Here is an 18,296-nt window from a genome sequence, read left to right as displayed (position 1 = left end):
GGTCAAGGGAGCTGCGAACAAGGAGGTTACACAGATTAGGTGGTCGGCGATATGAGATGAAGGGGGGTCAGGAAAGAAGGCCCCAATGGAGGGATCATCCTGTAGGATAGGAATGTAAAAGTACTGCTAAGTTACCTTACACAGTGTCTTAAGTAAAATATCTGATGTAGCTCTAAATTTGCATGCAGTCTATGCGTGCAAACCTTAAAAACCTTGAATACGATAATTTTTTACTTCATACAGTGTCTCCCAGATGTATTCAGACCCCTGACAAAATAGAAACCAAAAAACATGTAAATGAATGGGTTATGGATTATACAGTATGAGTACAGTAGTTACTGTATATTTTGGGGGTTAAGGGTATGTTCTATACCAGCGGTGAAGAAACTTGTATTTTAGACTTGGACAGAGAAGAGTATGTGGGGACCTGATACAAGTGTGTACACTGTGTGGAAGTGCTTTTTCAGACCAACAATGCCTACATTGGGTGAATACCTTCCTCTCGTTTTCAGCTTTTCTTAAGGATAGCTGATTTGCTCAAAACAATTCTGTTGTGCTGTAACTGTCATTGGTAAACCTACTACTTCCCCCTGCAGTGTTGATTATTGATTAATGTAAGGCTGTTGGTATGCTGGCAACCCTGCCTGGAAGAATGGATGTGTATTTTGGTCACAACAAGTTGTGAGACAGGGAGTTCCCAGGCCAGCCTTGAATCCAAAGGCAGCAGTTGGCGATCTCCAACAAAAACTGGCAGTCGCAGATTACAAGTGTTGAAAGCTACCATTCAGCATCACATGCACGTGGTATTCGTGATAAGATTGCAAGTACGATGACAAGCCACAAAAGGAGAACACTTATTGAATGCCTGTTGGAACCATACAGTAGTTATGGTCAGATTAAATGAAAAATAACCTTTTTGGGCATGCTTATAAGTGTATTTTTCCCCTGTGATTATTTCAAACTCTTGATAGAGATTCTATGTTTTTATCTTGCACGGTGCCATTAATGAGTAATTCAATTTTTTTGTGAATGACAAGTGATTTCACCCATCCTCAAAACAATTGAGGTACTAATTCAGTAATAAGGTGTAGGCATACTGATTTTCTCTTCCATCGGCAGCATGGACAGCAGCTGTACCGTCACATCTACCTGGGGTGCAAGGAAGAAGACAATGTGCACAAGAACTTCGAGCTGCTCTTCACTGCCCTGGCTCTCATCACCATAGAACTGGCCAATGAAGAAGTGGTGATTGACCTAATCCGCCTGGCTATCGCTCTGCAGGTAACGATAAGTGCTTAAATTATAGCACAATACCATCCTTCCTGATGTTACCATCCTTCGGTGGCCAGAATCCTGACCTGTCTTCTGCAAGTGACCACGTTATTCTTATACTCGAGTCCTATCAGGGTTTGTGTCAACTTGAAAGTCCTCATGCTCCCCTAAAAGGCTCTATATGGCTTGGCACTTTGGTACCTGTCTGACTTACTATCTTCCTACTCTCCACCTTGCAACCTTCATTCGACTGTCTCTGGTCTCAGGTCTTTCCCCTAAACGTATTTGTGTATAATACTATACACTATAATAAAGTATATCACAGAGACACCTTCCCCGAGTACTTTCAAATCAAGAGTCCAAGCCTTCTTCTTTAGAAGGGCTTTCATTTAATTGCTTTGCTTTCCTATTGTATTCCAGACCATTATTATGATTGTTTAATTCAGCTGTCTTCTCTTTGTTTTTTTCCTTACTGTAAAGTACGTTGAGAAGCCACTTCTATATAGATGCTATATAAAATAATGTTTATTATTATTTTACACTATAATAATGTGCTGACTTATTTCATCTTCTCCCAGACAGAGTGGCGATGCAGATTTGTTTCTTCAGAATAAATATATGACAGAGTTATCAGTGGTTAGAACAGTCTGTGAATTGAACATTTTCCTTTGCAGAATGAGAACATGTTTGTAAATAATGTTTGTCACATCTCTTCTTAAAGAAACACAGCACACTTAGGGGATGCAATGAGGATACATTTAAGGCACTCAACATCTCAGTCACAATAAATCCAAGCAGATGTAAAACAAATGAAAAATACAGAATTAATGCATGAATTAATACTTGAGACACTAATTTCAAATTAATTTTATGGGTGCAAATAATGTTAGGTTTCATTTTAGTGCTCATTTCAGATAGCTGTTGAAAAGAGACTATTAATCTCTAAAATGTGACATGCACTACCCTTGAAAGTGCTGACAGTGTGCTCAGAAGTGGAATCGCAAGATAAAAACTGATTTCTGAAGTTATCAGCTTAAGGCAGGAAAAACTCCAGTCAAATCAAATGCATCCATCCATAGACTCTTCAAGAGTGCTGTTCTTTTTTGGATTTAAGAGATCATGATCTGTAGATAAGTGTGGTTCTATGATTTATTAGCTCATCCTCCATTGGTTTACCAAACAGTTCTGACCTAGTACCAGTCAATGCTGTACTGTAGGATTGTCAGTATTGCTTGAAGACAAATAAATGGACCCACGGGTCTGTATTCATCAGTCTACATTCAGGTGTAGGCTCATGAGGTTTCATTGTAAGTGATTTTGGCTGTTACAACAAGGATAATGGTGCCCTCAGTATAAACTGATGGAGGACCACTGACAGGAGACTTTAATCTAAAACAAATTTGAATTTGTACACATTGAAACCCACATATCAAAACACATGAATTCGTTTCATGAGTGGGCATAATCATGTGCTCAATAAGCCAAAACAATTTAGGATACTGTGGAATTCTGCCAAGAAAAGAACAATACTGAAAGTTAACTGATACATTTAAATCAGGCACCATGAAAGAGTGAGCCGGGGTAGCTCAGGCAGCACAGGCATCTAGCTCCTGACCAGAAGGTCCCGGGTTCAATCCCCGGTAGGGTAAGTGATGTAGCTCGAATTCCTTCCAGATGGCTCCCAGGCCACTCCGTCTCCGTTCCAAAAGAGTCCCATGGGTCAATCGTTCTGGGGGTAACAGGCCGAATCACCTCCATGTCCAGTGTTGAATGGTTGAGAAAAATGGTGGCTCTTTCCCCCCATTTCCCATGAGCCTTTATGGCCTGAAAAAGGGACCTAACCTAATCATGAAAGAGAGTTAAGATGATGTCCATGTAACTCCTATGTTGTTCAATTTTTTTAGGAACTGCAGTGAGGACAAGACAGGGTACTGCTGTGGTTGCGCGGAAAGTTATTTTTTCTAAAGAATATCCCCCTGATGGCATCATTGTCTCATTATCAATCCATTTCCTTCTTCGTAGAGTACCTTGAATATCACCTTGTGCTACTTCTCAAAAAGAAAGATTTAATGGTGGCAGTTCAGTATTCCTTTGAGAGCTTTAAAGTACACCATTATGTGCCTCTTAAACATTGTCTTTCATGGTGGATTAAAATGGCGAGATAACCTGCAAGGTAATTGTTACGTGCTAGGCTAGCAGGATGTTTTTAATGATCCATTTTTTTCCCGTGCATTGTTGGAAATCCAGGTTTTTCTTATTCTGAAGGTTGCTTTTAGCATGCAAAACATGATTAATTAATTCCTCTTTTGTAGAATTTTCTAAGTGGTGGAAGGGTGATATACCTGAAGGAGTGAACAACATTTTTTCAAATTTAGTTACAGTAGCAAAGCATGCTAGTAAATAGAATTACAAAGACGTGCCTTCACCACATACATTATCTATTGTGAATATCATATGAATATGTGTATAAAGTGTTTGGTAGCTGAGGCAGGTTTAAATTTACTCTGCCAGGGCTCTTTATGTCCCATTTGCTTCTCAGGACTTTACACAGTTGGTGAGGCAGGCTGAGATAGTTCGGTTCTTGATGCACAGTGTGTATCTGCATGCTCAAGTGAATTAAAAAAAAAACAGCTGCTTGGCAGAAATGACATTCTTAGTGAGAAATCAGGCAGAGACCATGTTTTGGGTCTCTATTTTCTGGCTGTTCTAATTATTGTCATTTTCTTGTCCCCTGAGTACTGTCAGCTGCTGTATTGTTCTACTTTACCATATATTAATGCGCTGTAAAGAGGCAGATACAGTAGCTATTTTTACCACACAGAGTAGAACACCTCCCACATCCGACCAATGGGAGTTTAAAAACAGCAAGCCTGTGAATTTGCTGCCAGTGAGTTGCTAAGGAGTAACATGTGTTTGCTGTTTCTTGGATGCTTTAATCAAATCCATACATACATTTCATATCAAAATGGCACAGGAGTATACCTACTGTATACACTGGATATACCATGTTACCCTGTTATTATGGGTATGGGTAATAATAATAATAATAATAATAATAATAATAATAATAATAATAATAATAATAATAATAATAATAATGGGTATCATTCACACAAGCAGTTAGTGAAGTACCAAGCAAACTATTATGCTGTACGAGTATCCAGTGACATCTGTTACTGGTCATTAACAGCTGCGCTGTGGTAAGCACAAGGCATTTGGGAATGTATTTTAATATCAAATTATGGCAGACAGCCCACTTGATAGCACACTCTCCCACTGGGACACTACACTAGTATAGTGTAGTTTGGTCATTTCTCTAATTGAGAAGAGTATGTTTAACAAAATACTTTCAAAACAACTGAAATGTAGCTGATACTCATTTTTGTAGTATTATAATATTAATATGCAATATGTACTAAATATACAGTTGATTTAATTGATCAGCAAATTTATTTTAATTTAGAAGTATTCAGTCATGTTCCTTTGGTATAAAGTAATCAGTGTTGTGATTTTTATGTCATTACAAAGGCAAATTGTTGAGAGCAACTTTTCTCTCTGGACCAGAGTCTCCAAATCACTGGCCCAGCATGATGATGCACTGCTGTAGGAGGTACCTTGCTTCAGGTCAGATACAATCTGGCCTACAGAAAGGTTCCCTTTAATTAATAATTCATAACATAATTGCTACCACACGTCTACACGTCTGAAATGGGTTTGCACTTCACTGGTGGACAGAGTGGGTCACGTTCTATATGTAAAGCACTTCAAGATTTATAGAGATCAAAAGTGCTACAGTGTATGAAATATGCCATCATCATTGTAATTGTATCATATACCTGTATATGTATCATAATGCAATGCTTAAATGATCAAATTTAAGTGACTACAGCAAATTACTGTATAATGAAAGCATGTGTAGTACTTGATACTTCTATTTGATCAAGGGTTTAGAGATGCTCACTTTCTTATTTTCTTGTTGTCTTAAAGGACTTCACACTTGAGGGTTCATTGTGCACAAAAACAGCATTTTCAAAAGCCAAACCACCTGGTAAATGACATTGTTCACCATCAAACAATCGGCTTAGTTTATATTAGGGAATGGTCTAATGACAATGAATCATCCTGCAGCAAAAGAGCGATCTGGGGACCTTTAGTGGCAGAGCTGGTCAAGGCTGTAGGGTTTGGGTTCCACCAGAAGAGTCTCTGATCATGTCAGATGACCTGTGACTGGGATTCCCCAAGAGACAGCATACAATAGACTGAGCAGTACTGGGCAGGGCAAAGTTGAGATTGTTGGGCAGGGTAGAGATCAGAAAGTCAGGGCATTCTTGGTGTAAAGTGACATGATATACCCTGCAATTTCCTGGGTGTGTGCAGGCTTTCAGTAGCCCAGGTGTCAGCTCTGAAGTGTAAAATGATGAATAGCTTGAAGCTGGATGGGAAGAAGGAGCTGGCCTACACTTCTCATTCTCCCTCATATGCAGTTGCTTGGTTCATAGGTGTGAATTCAATCTTGGATGGATATATTGCAAAAAATAATATAAAACAATACCTTTTCAAAATCCCATATCTTTTAACTTCTTTGGTGTCAACAGAAGGCCGTTGTGCATTTTCGCTTTGTGGTATTAAAATTGAAAGCACCAGGTGTGCTGTTTGCTGGCAAGCTGATTCCTTGCTTTGGCCCATCTGTGACACTTTAAAGAGTCATTTATATCCTTTGAAAGTTCCTGTTGTTTCATTTCTTGTGTTTTGTATCCAGGTGATTAGGTTGATTTACTGTTGCTGTGTTAGCTTTGACTAACCAACTTTAGGATTGTACACGCAAGAGACAAAGACAAAACCCAGCAGGATATTACATTCCTGATTAAGGACCAAGAACCGAATTTTTCAGTAGGATTTTGCACCTCATTATGAGTTTATCTTTTTCTTTTAAGTTTTAAACTTTCATTCTTAATATTACTCGATAATTCACAAAACATGCTCAGATGTTCACTGCTATGAACACTAATACAGACAATATAACGTTGTCATGAACAGTTTCTATGGTAATCCACCAAGTCAAATGCTGACGTGACTGCAGTTTGCATGCACTTTTCATTGGAAAGGGAAATGTCTTTCAGCTCGCTTTGAGTTGTAAAGCAGAAATGTAATATATGTTGGAAGTAATGTCTCAGATTAAAGTGCAGCTGTGAATTTTCCATATAACCAAGAAAAGCATCAATGTTATAGTGAACATGGGTTTCTTTTTTATTATGTAATATGGAAATACACTGGCAGTCTATCTGTATTTACAAATTCAACTGCAGCATTTCTAATCTAACAATTATAGAAGGTATTACCTCTTAATAAAAACCCAAAGATTGTTTTTCATGTCATATAGTACAACATACTTTTTTAAGCCTATGCCTAGTAAAGTATTTATAATGGTGTCATATAGTATGTATTCCTTTATAGGGAGATTTAGGTTTCGGAGTGCATGTTTACCAAAACACTTTAATAACTGTATTCAGTGTTTATCGATGCATTTATTATAAGAGATCTGTTTGTGTAAGTATTTAAAATATTCATATGTCTTGTTTTCCAACTTCAAACTTCAGTTGTAACCATGTGTACAAACCCTTACTAGGAAAAAATGATTAAAGCCATCAGCCATATCACTCTGCAACTCACAACTGGCAACCCACTGAGCCTGGTCAGTACCTGGATGAGAGAAATCCTGGGAAAAACTAAGGTTGCTGCTGGAAGAGGTGTTAGTGGGGACAGTAGGGGGCACTCACCCAATGTGAAATAAAAATGGTAAAAATAATTTACATTTAAAAACAGTGCTTTAATTATAGTCATTGCAATAGTTGAGCATTCAAGTTGTAGTAGGTTGTATGCTACAGCTTTTAGGAACTAAACAAAACATATTTGGTGTAGATCATTAAAGCTAAACTCCAAAAGTTGTGCACTTTTAGAAGAGATAAAGTAAAAAAAAATATAGAGCTAGAAGTTTTTTTTTACAAATTCAAGATCAACAGATTTCATTAGGACCGCAAATCTCAATGACATCGTTTGTATATACAGAACATTATATATATATGCATTGCAACCAATGAGTTTTGGAACCATGTCTTTTAATTTTTCTCTGTGTAAATATCTTTCTATTTTTTTTTTTACTTTCCCTGCAATGTTCAATTTGAAATACCCAGTTTCACCGGTTCACAGAATGTGCTGTTCTTCATGTTCTCTATGTTTAATTTCAGGACATGGCCCTCGTCAATGAAGAGAACTTGTCCATGTTCATCCGCTGTGGAACCATGGCCCTGGTGGCAGCCTATTTGAATTTCATAAGTCAAATGATTGCAAACCCCCCCTTCTGCCAGCATGTCAGCAAGGTAAGATGAGAGAAGACAAAAAGCCTGCTGGAACAAGATGAGCAAAGTCGTGCAATTGGTTGCTCTGTTTGAATCAATTACTTCAGCTGGCATTTTTCATTGCAGCTTTTGATGGCATCCGATGGCCTGCTAACATTTTAAAGAGGAACTGTCACTGTCCCTGGGGCCTCACAGAATTATTTTATGCTTCAGTGCAAACTGTTTGTCTCCCCTCAGAGTCTGCTGCCTCAACTCTGTGGCTGTCAAGTGTTCAGTGAAAACAATCAAAATGGTCAAACTGCAGGAGTTTCAATTCAATCCATAAAATTCTTAGCGGGTCTTCCATTCACTGTTTGCATCCATAGTTACACATATTTTTATGTTTTTAGATGGCTTTCTAAAACAAAGCCAAAGTAGCCCTTTTCATCAGTGTTCTCTACTGAAAGCCCCATATGCCATAATGCAAAATGCAGGAAAACAGAGTTTTAGCATTCTCAAGACTATGGTTATGAAGTTATGGTTAATAAAGTGCTTATATTTTAGAGCACACATTCAATGTATTAGATACCATACTTGATAAAACTTTGATCTTTAATCTTTAATTAGTTAAGTTAATGCTACATTATATTTGTGGCACACAGACTCCAAAAGGCTGATTTAGTTACAGCATTTGAAAAATGCTTACAGTATTTAAGGCAATCAACCAACAATTAAGTTCTTATATTCAAAATGAAAGCATTTGTTTCTCTCAATGCCAGTTGAAATGTTGTACTTCTAAATTATTTTTCCATTTAGAGTCACATTTATTAAATAAATTAGAAATGAGAGTCACTGTTCTACTGTACATAAACTATTTTCATGTGTCAACCACTGCATTCTAGAGAGGGTCTTCTTTAATGAGTGCTTGGTTTGAACTTTGAAATTGGGTTAATTTAGGATTTGGATATAATTAAAAACTGGAGACCCATATAGCCCTTGAAGACCAGAGTATGAATGAAACTTTTGAATGAATGTTCAGACAGATTCCTTATGTTGAACAGAACTTGTACTTGTTGACAGACCAGTGGAAATGTGCCAAATTGGAGAACATGATGCTGTTTAATTTGTGAAAAGCGATGGCTACATTTAACCCTTTTTCCAATTTTATTTTGAACAATTGTAAAAGAAGCTTTGATCCAAAATTTCAGTACACAACAGCCCCATCTCAACCCTCCCCACACCCGGACAGCAGACTCCTTTCATTTCAGACCATGGCTCCTCCAATGTTTTGCATGACCACTTAACGAGTCCCTCTTTGTGTTCCTCCAGGTTATTGAAATGAGGAACCTGGAGGCACCTTACCTTTTACCAGAGCATATCTTCAGAGAGAAGTGCACGTAAGCAGAAAACCATTTTCAATGATATTTAAGGAACAAACAGTAAGAAAAGTTTAAATATGTAAAGAAATCTGCTCATATTTAGTTTCTCTAAAAATGAAATATCCACTTAAAATTTGAAAGTTAATATATAAATGAATTGTTCATTAAGCATGTCTATTATGCAGTTATTTGTTGTAATTGTAGTAATACTGCTGCCTTGAAACACTTGGGTTCTGGGTTCAGCAGTATGTATGACTGTCGTGTTTGCGTGTTCTCCTACTATCCTTGGGTTATAAGCTGGTTCTCTAGTTTCCTCCCACTCCCAAGCACATGCTGATTAGGTTCATTAATGTATTTACATGTATATTCGGATGAGACGTAAAACCGAGGTCCTGACTCTCTGTGGTCATTAAAAATCCCAGGGCGTTTCTCGAAAAGAGTAGGGGTGTAACCCCGGTGTCCTGGCCAAATTTCCCATTGGCCTTTACCAATCATGGCCTCCTAATAATCCCCATCTATGAATTGGCTTCATTACTCTGCTCTCCTCCCCACTGATAGCTGTTGTGTGGTGAGCGTTCTGGCGCACTATGGCTGCCGTCGCATCATCCAGGTGGATGCTGCACATTGGTGGTGGTGGAGGGGAGTCCCCATTACTTGTAAAGCGCTTTGAGTGGAGTGTCCAGAAAAGCACTATATAAGTGTAAGCAATTATTATAATTATTATTATAGACTGTTGCAGCCCAGCCTGTGCCTTGCACTCATGGGATTGGCTATGGGTTTACTGCAACCTTTACCGTTACCTGAAATAAGCAGCTTTATGATTCCGGATGCTTCTTCATTTTTCAATTTTCACAGAATTCCCAAGTCTCTGGACAAGGAAAATAAGAGCCTTTTCTTTTTGACTAATGAAATTGCTGAGTCTTTGGCTGGTCCAAGTTATAGTGTGGACAGGTTGTCTGTGCCCTATGTTCCTCAAGTGACAGGTAAGGAACTGACTTCACTGTATTAGGCACGCAGTTCTCTGTAGAAATATTCTCCCTCTACTGATCTCTGGCTTTTCTCCTCTGTACTTCCCCTTTTAAATGACTTTGTGCCTGTACACTTTATCTCAATGTATTATGCCTTTAAATAACTTTAAACAACCCACCCTCCCAGAAAATTAAAATATTGAAACACCATTTTGAATTATCTGCTGTACGTTTGACATTTTTTAATTTGATTTATGACGGTCACTTCTAAGCAACTTTTCATCTGTAAAACATTGTGGGAGAGCAGAAGTAATGCATCAAAACACAATTTCTCTTTACAGGCTATGTACACAAATAAGGACACTAAAGGCAATGCAATCCATATACAGTATGGGTTAAAACTGCAATGTCTGTGAAAACAAAAAAAATGTTTAATTGAGCATTTGAATTTGGGACTGTTCTGGTTTTAGAAAGACAACAATCTGAGTCATTTAGCCTTGAGACTCTCTGCTCCTCCTCACAATAATATACAACAATAAAACAGCAGTAATGGTAAAATGTGAAACAGAATCCATTCACATTCAAACATAATAGAATGTTCCATTCAGCTCTCAGATACTCTCTTTAGTAGAGCATTACAGCTCTGAGTTCCCAATGTAAATGTTATCCACAGCAAATTGAACACATAATAACTTCCCAGGATCGAATCCCTCTGCCTTGTTCTAACAACAAGGACATGGTACATACTGTGTAAGAATTAAGTGCTACTTAAATTATAAATTTATTGGATAATTACTTAAATACAAAAATAAGAAAAAACCACTGAACTTACATTTAGCTTGTTTTCTGTTAAGTTCAGTATAGCTCTAATAGAATCCTCCACAGATAGCATTCAAAGCACAATGTTTTATTTAAGATGTCATGTGAGGAATGTGACTTTACACACAGTTAGTTGTGGTCTTCAATAACTGCTGTGTTAATGTTTTGTTTGCTGTAGAATGAGAGCTACAGTAGCTGGAGCCAGGAACAAATCTGAAACACCTTTAAACTTATTGTTTTAATGCTCTACTTTTCATTTGCAATATGTGGTTAATAAACTGGACTGTTTCAATGTAGTTGAAGTCTTTAGAATGGAGGTATCTTCGCTATTTTACATTGTAATATAAATTTGACAGGTGACAGTCAAGAGAATAATTGTTTTATAATGCAATTACTGTGACTTTATGCAGTAACGAATTTTGGTCTAACAATTGCAGTATTGTCAGTAATGTAAATTGTGGTAATAGTAACATGCTTCAGATAATTTTTCCAATGAGTTTTGGTTTTTGTCACTGCTCCATTTTTCTGTTTTTATAATGTTGCTTTCTTCAAATTAACCCAGTTTTCGATCTTTGTTTTTGTCTGTATGGCATAGGACATATTATGTATTTGTGGAAGAAAATCTATACTTGATATAACTGTTTGAGAATTCAAGTAAAATGACTAACCCAAAGGTTCATCAAGAATCAAGAGCATTCCTAATTACTTGATTAATTTTAAGACAATTCAGATTTTAAGCCAAGAATATTAAGTCCTGTTGAATAATTACAGTTGTATGCAAACGTTTAGGTACCCCTGGTCAAATTGTATGTTTCTGTGAATCTTTTAAGTGAAAAGAAGTTTAGACACACTCTGTGTGGTAGAAAGTTTAGCATGTCATCTTCTTCAAAACTGAATGCCCAATTTCTATTTATTTGCTGATTTTAACAGATTAAAAAAGAGAGCGTGGCATATGCAAATGTTTGGGCACCTTTCCAGTTGATTCATTACTACTTTTTTAATTTGAGTTTTTCAAAGGCCTCAAAACTTGATTGACTCATTAGGCTTTAAATTGAGTCAGGTGAACAAATACTCTTCTAACCTCTCAGTTGTGATCGTTGTTTCGTCTGCTTTCAACAACCATGGGCTCCTCTAAGCAACTGTATGAGGACCTGAAATTAAAGATAATTGACTCTGACACAGCAGGTTAAGCCTATAAAAAGGTTTTCTAAATGCTTCTAGCATGGAATTTCAACTGTCAGACACATCATTAAAAAATGGATGTTAAATGGAACTGTTGAAGTCAAGGCCAGATCTGGAAGACCCAGAAAAATCTCTGATAGAACCATTTGAAAACTGGTCAGACCTGCAAAGTAGAATCCACATATCCCTGCAAATGACCTGCAGAAAAGTTTAACTGACACTGGAAAAGCTGTCCATAGGTCCACAGTAGGTAACGCAAAAATTATCTGCATGCAACACATGTCAGAAGAAAACCTTTCCTACTACCTCATTACAAACGCTAACATCTAAAGGATGCAAAACAATACTTAGATAAGCCAGAAATGTTTTGGAACAAAGTGCTGTGGACGGATGAAATGAAGGAAGATATAGTTGGGGAAAAAAAAGTAGAGAAACATTTGAAGAAAAGAACACGCTTCCACCTGTTAAGCACAAGGGTGGATCCATTTTGCTTTGGGATTGTGTGGCACAGGAAATACTATGTTGGTAGAAGAATGAATTCAACTAAGTATCAACAAATCCTCAAAGGTAATGTCCCAGAATCAGTGAAGAAATTGAAGCTGGAAAGTGGTTGAATATTTCAACAAGACAACACTGTTAAACATAATCAAAAATCTTAGAAGAGCGAAAGATTAAGGAATGGCAAACTGTATGCTGTACAGTACTCAGACTTGAAAATCTGTGGGGAGATCTGAAATGTGCAGTGAATGCAAGAAGACCGTAGAATACTTATAAGCTAGGAGAGTTCAGCAAGGAAGAATCGGGAAATTTTGAAAGCAAGAAAAGAGAGACTTCTAGCTGGCAACAGAAAACTGTGATTTCTGCCAGTGGGGGTGTTGATAAGTACTGACTAACAGGGTGCCTAAACTTCTGCACATGCCATATCCACTGTTCTATTATTTTGAATATTTACAAAACTGTAAATAAATACTGATTGTGGATTAAAATTTTCAGAAAGATCTCATGTTTAAGTATGTACCATGCACAGGTTGTGTCAGATTCTTTTCACGTAGTGAACTGTGAAATATAAAATTTGTATACACAAACAACTGTATACACAAATGTTTTTAGTCTCCTAAAAGAACATTTTCTCCAGTTACTGTAAGTCATAGTTAAACATTTAAAGTGTCAAGTTCACATCACGCCAGAAAAAGAGACCATAAAATATGAAATAGTGAACTACTGTACTTTCTTTAAAAAGAAATGAAAATTTCAGGTAGCATAGGACATGCAGTCTAAGTACTTTTCCAATTAACTTTAAAATAGAAGAAATGGAGAAATTCAGTTAAGCCTGAATGACAAAAGTAGTAATTAAGGATATACATTGCTTCTGTATTATATGAGAAGTATGCTCAATAGCTAGTTATTTTCCACGTTTAAAATCCAAATGATATTTTTTAAAGTTTTTCACCTCTGTTCTCATTCAAGAGAGTATCAGTGCTTCTTTATTAAAGGCAGTGTTATTCTTCTCCTTTTTCTTCTTTTCTTTGTCCTTTCGATCAGTCCTTTATACCGTAGGGAAGATCCTGCACAAGTGCAGACAAAAGTCCAGAGGTAACCATTAGATTTAGCTCTGTGTCGTGTAGAGTTGTCAGAAAGGAACCACTCTTAAGTCAGCAGCTGATGCCTAGTGTCCACCCAAAGCTGTGCTCATTTTAAATGCAGATAGCTTGCTTGAATATGTGCTGTGCTCATAGAAAGTCACTTGAATGTGCTGCCTGTACTGTGCGACACGCATTGCAGAGGCTTACAATCAATTTGATCAAATCTTTTAATATTTCTCTAACTGAAGTGATAGAGAAAGTAGGTTCACTCCTGTATGACAAGTGCTTTGGGGTGAAACATTACGAAACAATCAATTCACACTTCTGGGTCTGACTCTTACGGTTTATTTGCTATTGTTCAGCCTAGAAAGTCTGCTCATGCTTTATTATTAATCTTTAAACTTGGAAATCTGTCCATACACCAAAGTGTATGCAGTTAAACATATACAGTAATATGCAGTTTAAATTAGACTATGTGTTTGCCTACTGCTCTGAGGTGTTGATGACTTCAGTAGTTGTCTCTACGTTAGTCCACATATTGTAACAACATTTGTTTACTTAAGAGGAAGCCATCATGACATCTAGTGGCTTTGTTTGCTTTCATCCATCATCTTTGATAAGCTCTAAAATCTCAAAATGATTCTGGAATCTTCGAGTAGTTTCTTTCTAACAGCCCTGCACACGTGTACTATTATCGTATGGTGAGTAGGAGGTTTTATCCAGTAGTAGTTTGGCTGGGAGTGTTTTAAATGTTAGTAAATGTGACTATCTGTGTTTTAGAACCCCCTCCATTTCCTTTGTTCTTTCCTTCTTTATCCCCATTTTCAATATAAACCTTTAGGATACTGGCTATTTCACTTGGAAATATTAGATACATGGATTCAATTTAGTAGTGCCTTTGAACATCATCTACTAAAATATACTAACTGGGCAGTAACATTATTTTTTATCTTTAGAAATAAATATGACTAGATTGTTTGACTTCACTAGAAAATGACATAAGCACGTGTCTTTACATTAATGTGCCTTAATGTGAATCTTAGCTTTAATAACTCAAAAGTTTCTCTGACTTTTTGGAGTAGATGGACGGATTAAATTAGTTCATCGGTTAATACGTGCTAACAATTTAGTCTTTTATTAAGACTCCACAAGGGGGCATAGGGGGTCTGCATTCAGATGAAGTATTAGTTTCAGTGGGATCCACATTTATCAAGTCCTCTAGTTTAGTGAAACTGCTCTTCAGGAATCGGTTGGAGGGTGCATCATTTTGTGTTGACACCTGCCATAGTAAGCAGTCATATCTTAATTTAGCATTCCTTATGCCTTCAAAACAGTCCCTCATTATCCATCCAGAACTAAGGACCTTCTTTATACATTATTTTACATTAAGTTTCAAACTGGATTAGTGCCACTTTATGCAGTGTTTGATTTCTTTGTACTCTTCGAGCTATTAAGACTGCAGTTTAAGCGGGTCTTTGATCACCCTGCATTCATTATAAAAATTTACCATTATCACCTGTGTAATTCTCGATGAAGGTATGTTTTCTGTTCTGCCAGGAAAAAAATAGGTTTTTATTATGCTTATCTGCTATTGTTTCTAGTACAAAGTGTAACATTTGCAGGGCACATTTACTGAGATTTATTCTTACAAGCACAGAAAAGGCATTTTTAGCCATTATTTTTTCAGTTTTTGTTAATCATTCTTTCAATTAATTCTATGTTTTGATTTGCCTCTCGTGGAATTTACCGTTTGTGGTGTGTTTGTACAGTGTACAGTTTTATTTTATTTACTGCACTTCAGGATCTATGTTTTTTTGTTTTTTTGTGACTTGGATCTTGTTTGTAAGAAGCACTGAAATTTGTTATTTTCAAATATTTGTCATAATAATAACAACATTCATTGTTAACATTTATATTTTTTCTCCTCTTTGTCTTTTCTTTGAGTCAAGTAAAGGTAATGAGTAATTGTCTCATCCATTGACAAAGGCCTGTATTAGTCATACTCTGCACCAGATGTAGTCAGGAGCCACCAGAAGTGCTGTAGATTTGACTTTAGTAGTGGCCTGAAGTATTGTAAGCCTGTTCTGCTAGGGTTCCTGATGTGGACCAGTTAATGCTGGAACTGGGAAGCTGTGGTGGAATTGTTTGCTGTTCTCCAGTTTGCTCATCTACACTGCTGCCATGACCATGTTCAAGTTTGAAAACAGAGACAGTTTTAAAGAGCACATGGCTGCATCTTTATTTCTTCTCATTTTGAAGCATTATATTTTGTATATTCCTGTGGGATTATAACAGCTGAGATGAATAAAAGATGTCAATCAAATTTATAAATTAAGAGATTTGAAAATTGACAATATATCTGGTGGCACTCTTCTCCATATGAAGCATGAGGTGCATAAGCCATAAGAAATGCCCCATGACTGCCCGTTATAATTAAACTGCAATATACGAAGCTCAGAAACAGACAATAAGCAGATCTCAACTTCTTGGTTTCTCGTTTAAAAATCTACTGTATGTTATCAAACAACAAACAAGCATAGATTAATTCCACATGGAAAAATAGAAAGAATACAATGTTTTGCAGTGGCCCCTTCTTCATTCATTTTAATAGCCGTAGATACTGTACATACGATTATCATTCTTAACAGATGAAGACCGACTTTCCAGGAGGAAGAGTATAGTGGATACCATTTCAATTCAGGTTGACATTCTTTCCAGCCATCAACCAGACAAGGTACTGTAACATGCTTTTTGATTAGAATTCTTAAGGCAGTAGGGTCCAATGGATTTGCAAGAATAATAATTGACTCTTGGCCTACCCGGGTGCTGCGACAATTGTGTTCACATGAAGTTGCATTATTATTCATCTGACAGTCGAAGGTAGCAGAATCAGGATGTGCCTCCTGTAATCAAGAATCTATGGTAGTAGTGCAGATGTGACTTGATTGGTGCTTCAGTATAAAGTCATAGGTCTGTTAACTGGAATTCTATTGTTTTTGGATTTTCTGCAGTGTAATATATACTGGAAACATGTCAATATGAAACTGTTTGAAACTAAGAGAAATAAATAATGTTTTATGCTAGATTATATACTAGAAAATTATTTTGACATTTGATGACACTGAAATTATGACATTTAACTTTTTTTTTAAGAAGGTACAGTAGATAATCTCTTCCTTCCTGTGTTTGCCTCCTATTGTTGGTCCAGAAACAAGACAATTGCTTTATTTCACAGAATTGCAGAGTTACATGTTAATGCATAAAAAGAGTATAATTATTTTTAGAAGCTAATAGAATTTATTTTTTAATTAAACTACCTCAGAATTTTGTTTTTATTCCTCATTTTCTCTACCATTTCTATTTACCCAGTCACAGAAAACGGAGGAAATAACCTTTGAAACGCTGAAGAAAGCTATTGGTAAGTTGAAAAAGGAGAGTGTGAGGTGGCAGTCCCGAAATGGCTGTGTAGGCACGTCCAAACAAGACTGACTTTAGTTTAGATTGATTGGGTTGAATCTGAAGGCTGCATGCTCTACACTACACTTTATTAGATCAACCAATTTTTACATCACAGGCTTTGTGTGTCATAATTAACTTTAAGAATGGAACTGTTTTCCTCCAGTCCAGGCTTTTACCATGGCTATTACAAGTGTGGATTCTAAACCGTATTTTAAATCTAAAAAATAGTATCGATTTTGTTATTTTAACATGGAGTTAATAAATCTCTGCATCGCAAGCCTAGAGTACTTTCTGTTTTTACCTGAAATAATAATTAATTAATAATACATTTCATCAGATACCACTGGTCTGGAAGAACAGGAGAAGGAAAAGAGACGTCAAGTGATCGAGAAGTTTCAAAAAGCTCCATTCGAGGAGATCGCTGCCCATTGTGAATCTAAGGTGAGGATGCAGTAAAAGTTCACAAACGTATTGAAAGTATTTCAGAGATGCAAAGATGGGTGAAATACAGAAGTTCTTCCAAGCGTACAATATTACAGTGGTCGAGGAACCCAGATCTGGACATTTCCATTGTCTAGTCACTAGGGCTTGGCAGGCTGCTTAAGTGGTTACTTGTGGAGGTCGAGCAAGAGGTACTTCTTTATGGAAAAAAGTATTTCTCTTAGTGAGTTGTTTTGGCATCCAGCCCCTGCCAAAAAGCCCGACTCGCATCATCTTTCACCAGCCCCCTGACCCCCCCACGGACATCAGTATAAGTGGGCACCCCTAAGCAGGCCCCTTGCCGGAGTGGGAGTAATCTAGAGTGTCCTTCATCCTCGTTCACCTGTGTTTAATCAGCTGTTACTGTATGTCGTTGGTTGTTTTTGGTCTCTCTGATTAACCGTGTCACTGTCTAAGCATGAAGAGCGCAGCCAGCCTTCATTTGGTTAAGAGTTCCTAAAGAATCCATTGACTCTGTTAGTTTCAGTATGTTCTTAGGACAGGTTCGTGACAGTATGTTCGGAAGGATGACTCTTAATTCCTCTATTTCCATGGTAACACGTTGAACATTTTAAGTCTCCCTCTCTCCTTTTCTCTCTACACTTTTCACAGCAGTAGTCAGGCTTTGCTGGGGTAGATGTAATGCAAATTTCTTGAGACTGCCATTAACTCCAAAGTCCAAGAGAAAATTCTCACCTTCCTGCACAGGCCTTGCTGTGTTAATGATTATTATACAGTAGTTCACTGCAGTGGCAGAGTGGAAGATTAATACAATGATGAATTAAATTGAAGTATAATTTAGCATGAATCTTTTTTACA

The 18,296-nt window shown here is 37.0% G+C and overlaps 1 protein-coding gene across 4 annotated transcripts in view; it reads left to right on the top strand.

Moving 5' to 3' along the window:
- efr3a (EFR3 homolog A (S. cerevisiae)) overlaps positions 1-18,296 on the top strand; it is a 134,687-nt gene that overhangs the window by 109,398 nt on the left and 6,993 nt on the right. For 3 of the 4 annotated variants that reach the window (XM_069190949.1, XM_069190950.1, XM_069190951.1), the window contains exons 16-23: positions 1,120-1,281; positions 7,518-7,649; positions 8,937-9,004; positions 9,842-9,969; positions 13,498-13,548; positions 16,187-16,272; positions 16,908-16,956; positions 17,335-17,438. In XM_069190949.1, coding sequence (XP_069047050.1) covers positions 1,120-1,281; positions 7,518-7,649; positions 8,937-9,004; positions 9,842-9,969; positions 13,498-13,548; positions 16,187-16,272; positions 16,908-16,956; positions 17,335-17,438 — 780 coding nt within the window. The remainder of the gene's footprint in view (positions 1-1,119; positions 1,282-7,517; positions 7,650-8,936; positions 9,005-9,841; positions 9,970-13,497; positions 13,549-16,186; positions 16,273-16,907; positions 16,957-17,334; positions 17,439-18,296) is intronic. The other variant, XM_069190952.1, reaches the window with a different exon arrangement.

Source organism: Lepisosteus oculatus, chromosome 6 (genome assembly GCF_040954835.1).
Source record: "Lepisosteus oculatus isolate fLepOcu1 chromosome 6, fLepOcu1.hap2, whole genome shotgun sequence".
Lineage (NCBI taxonomy): Eukaryota > Metazoa > Chordata > Actinopteri > Semionotiformes > Lepisosteidae > Lepisosteus > Lepisosteus oculatus.
This window is presented reverse-complemented; position numbering and strand designations above follow the sequence as displayed.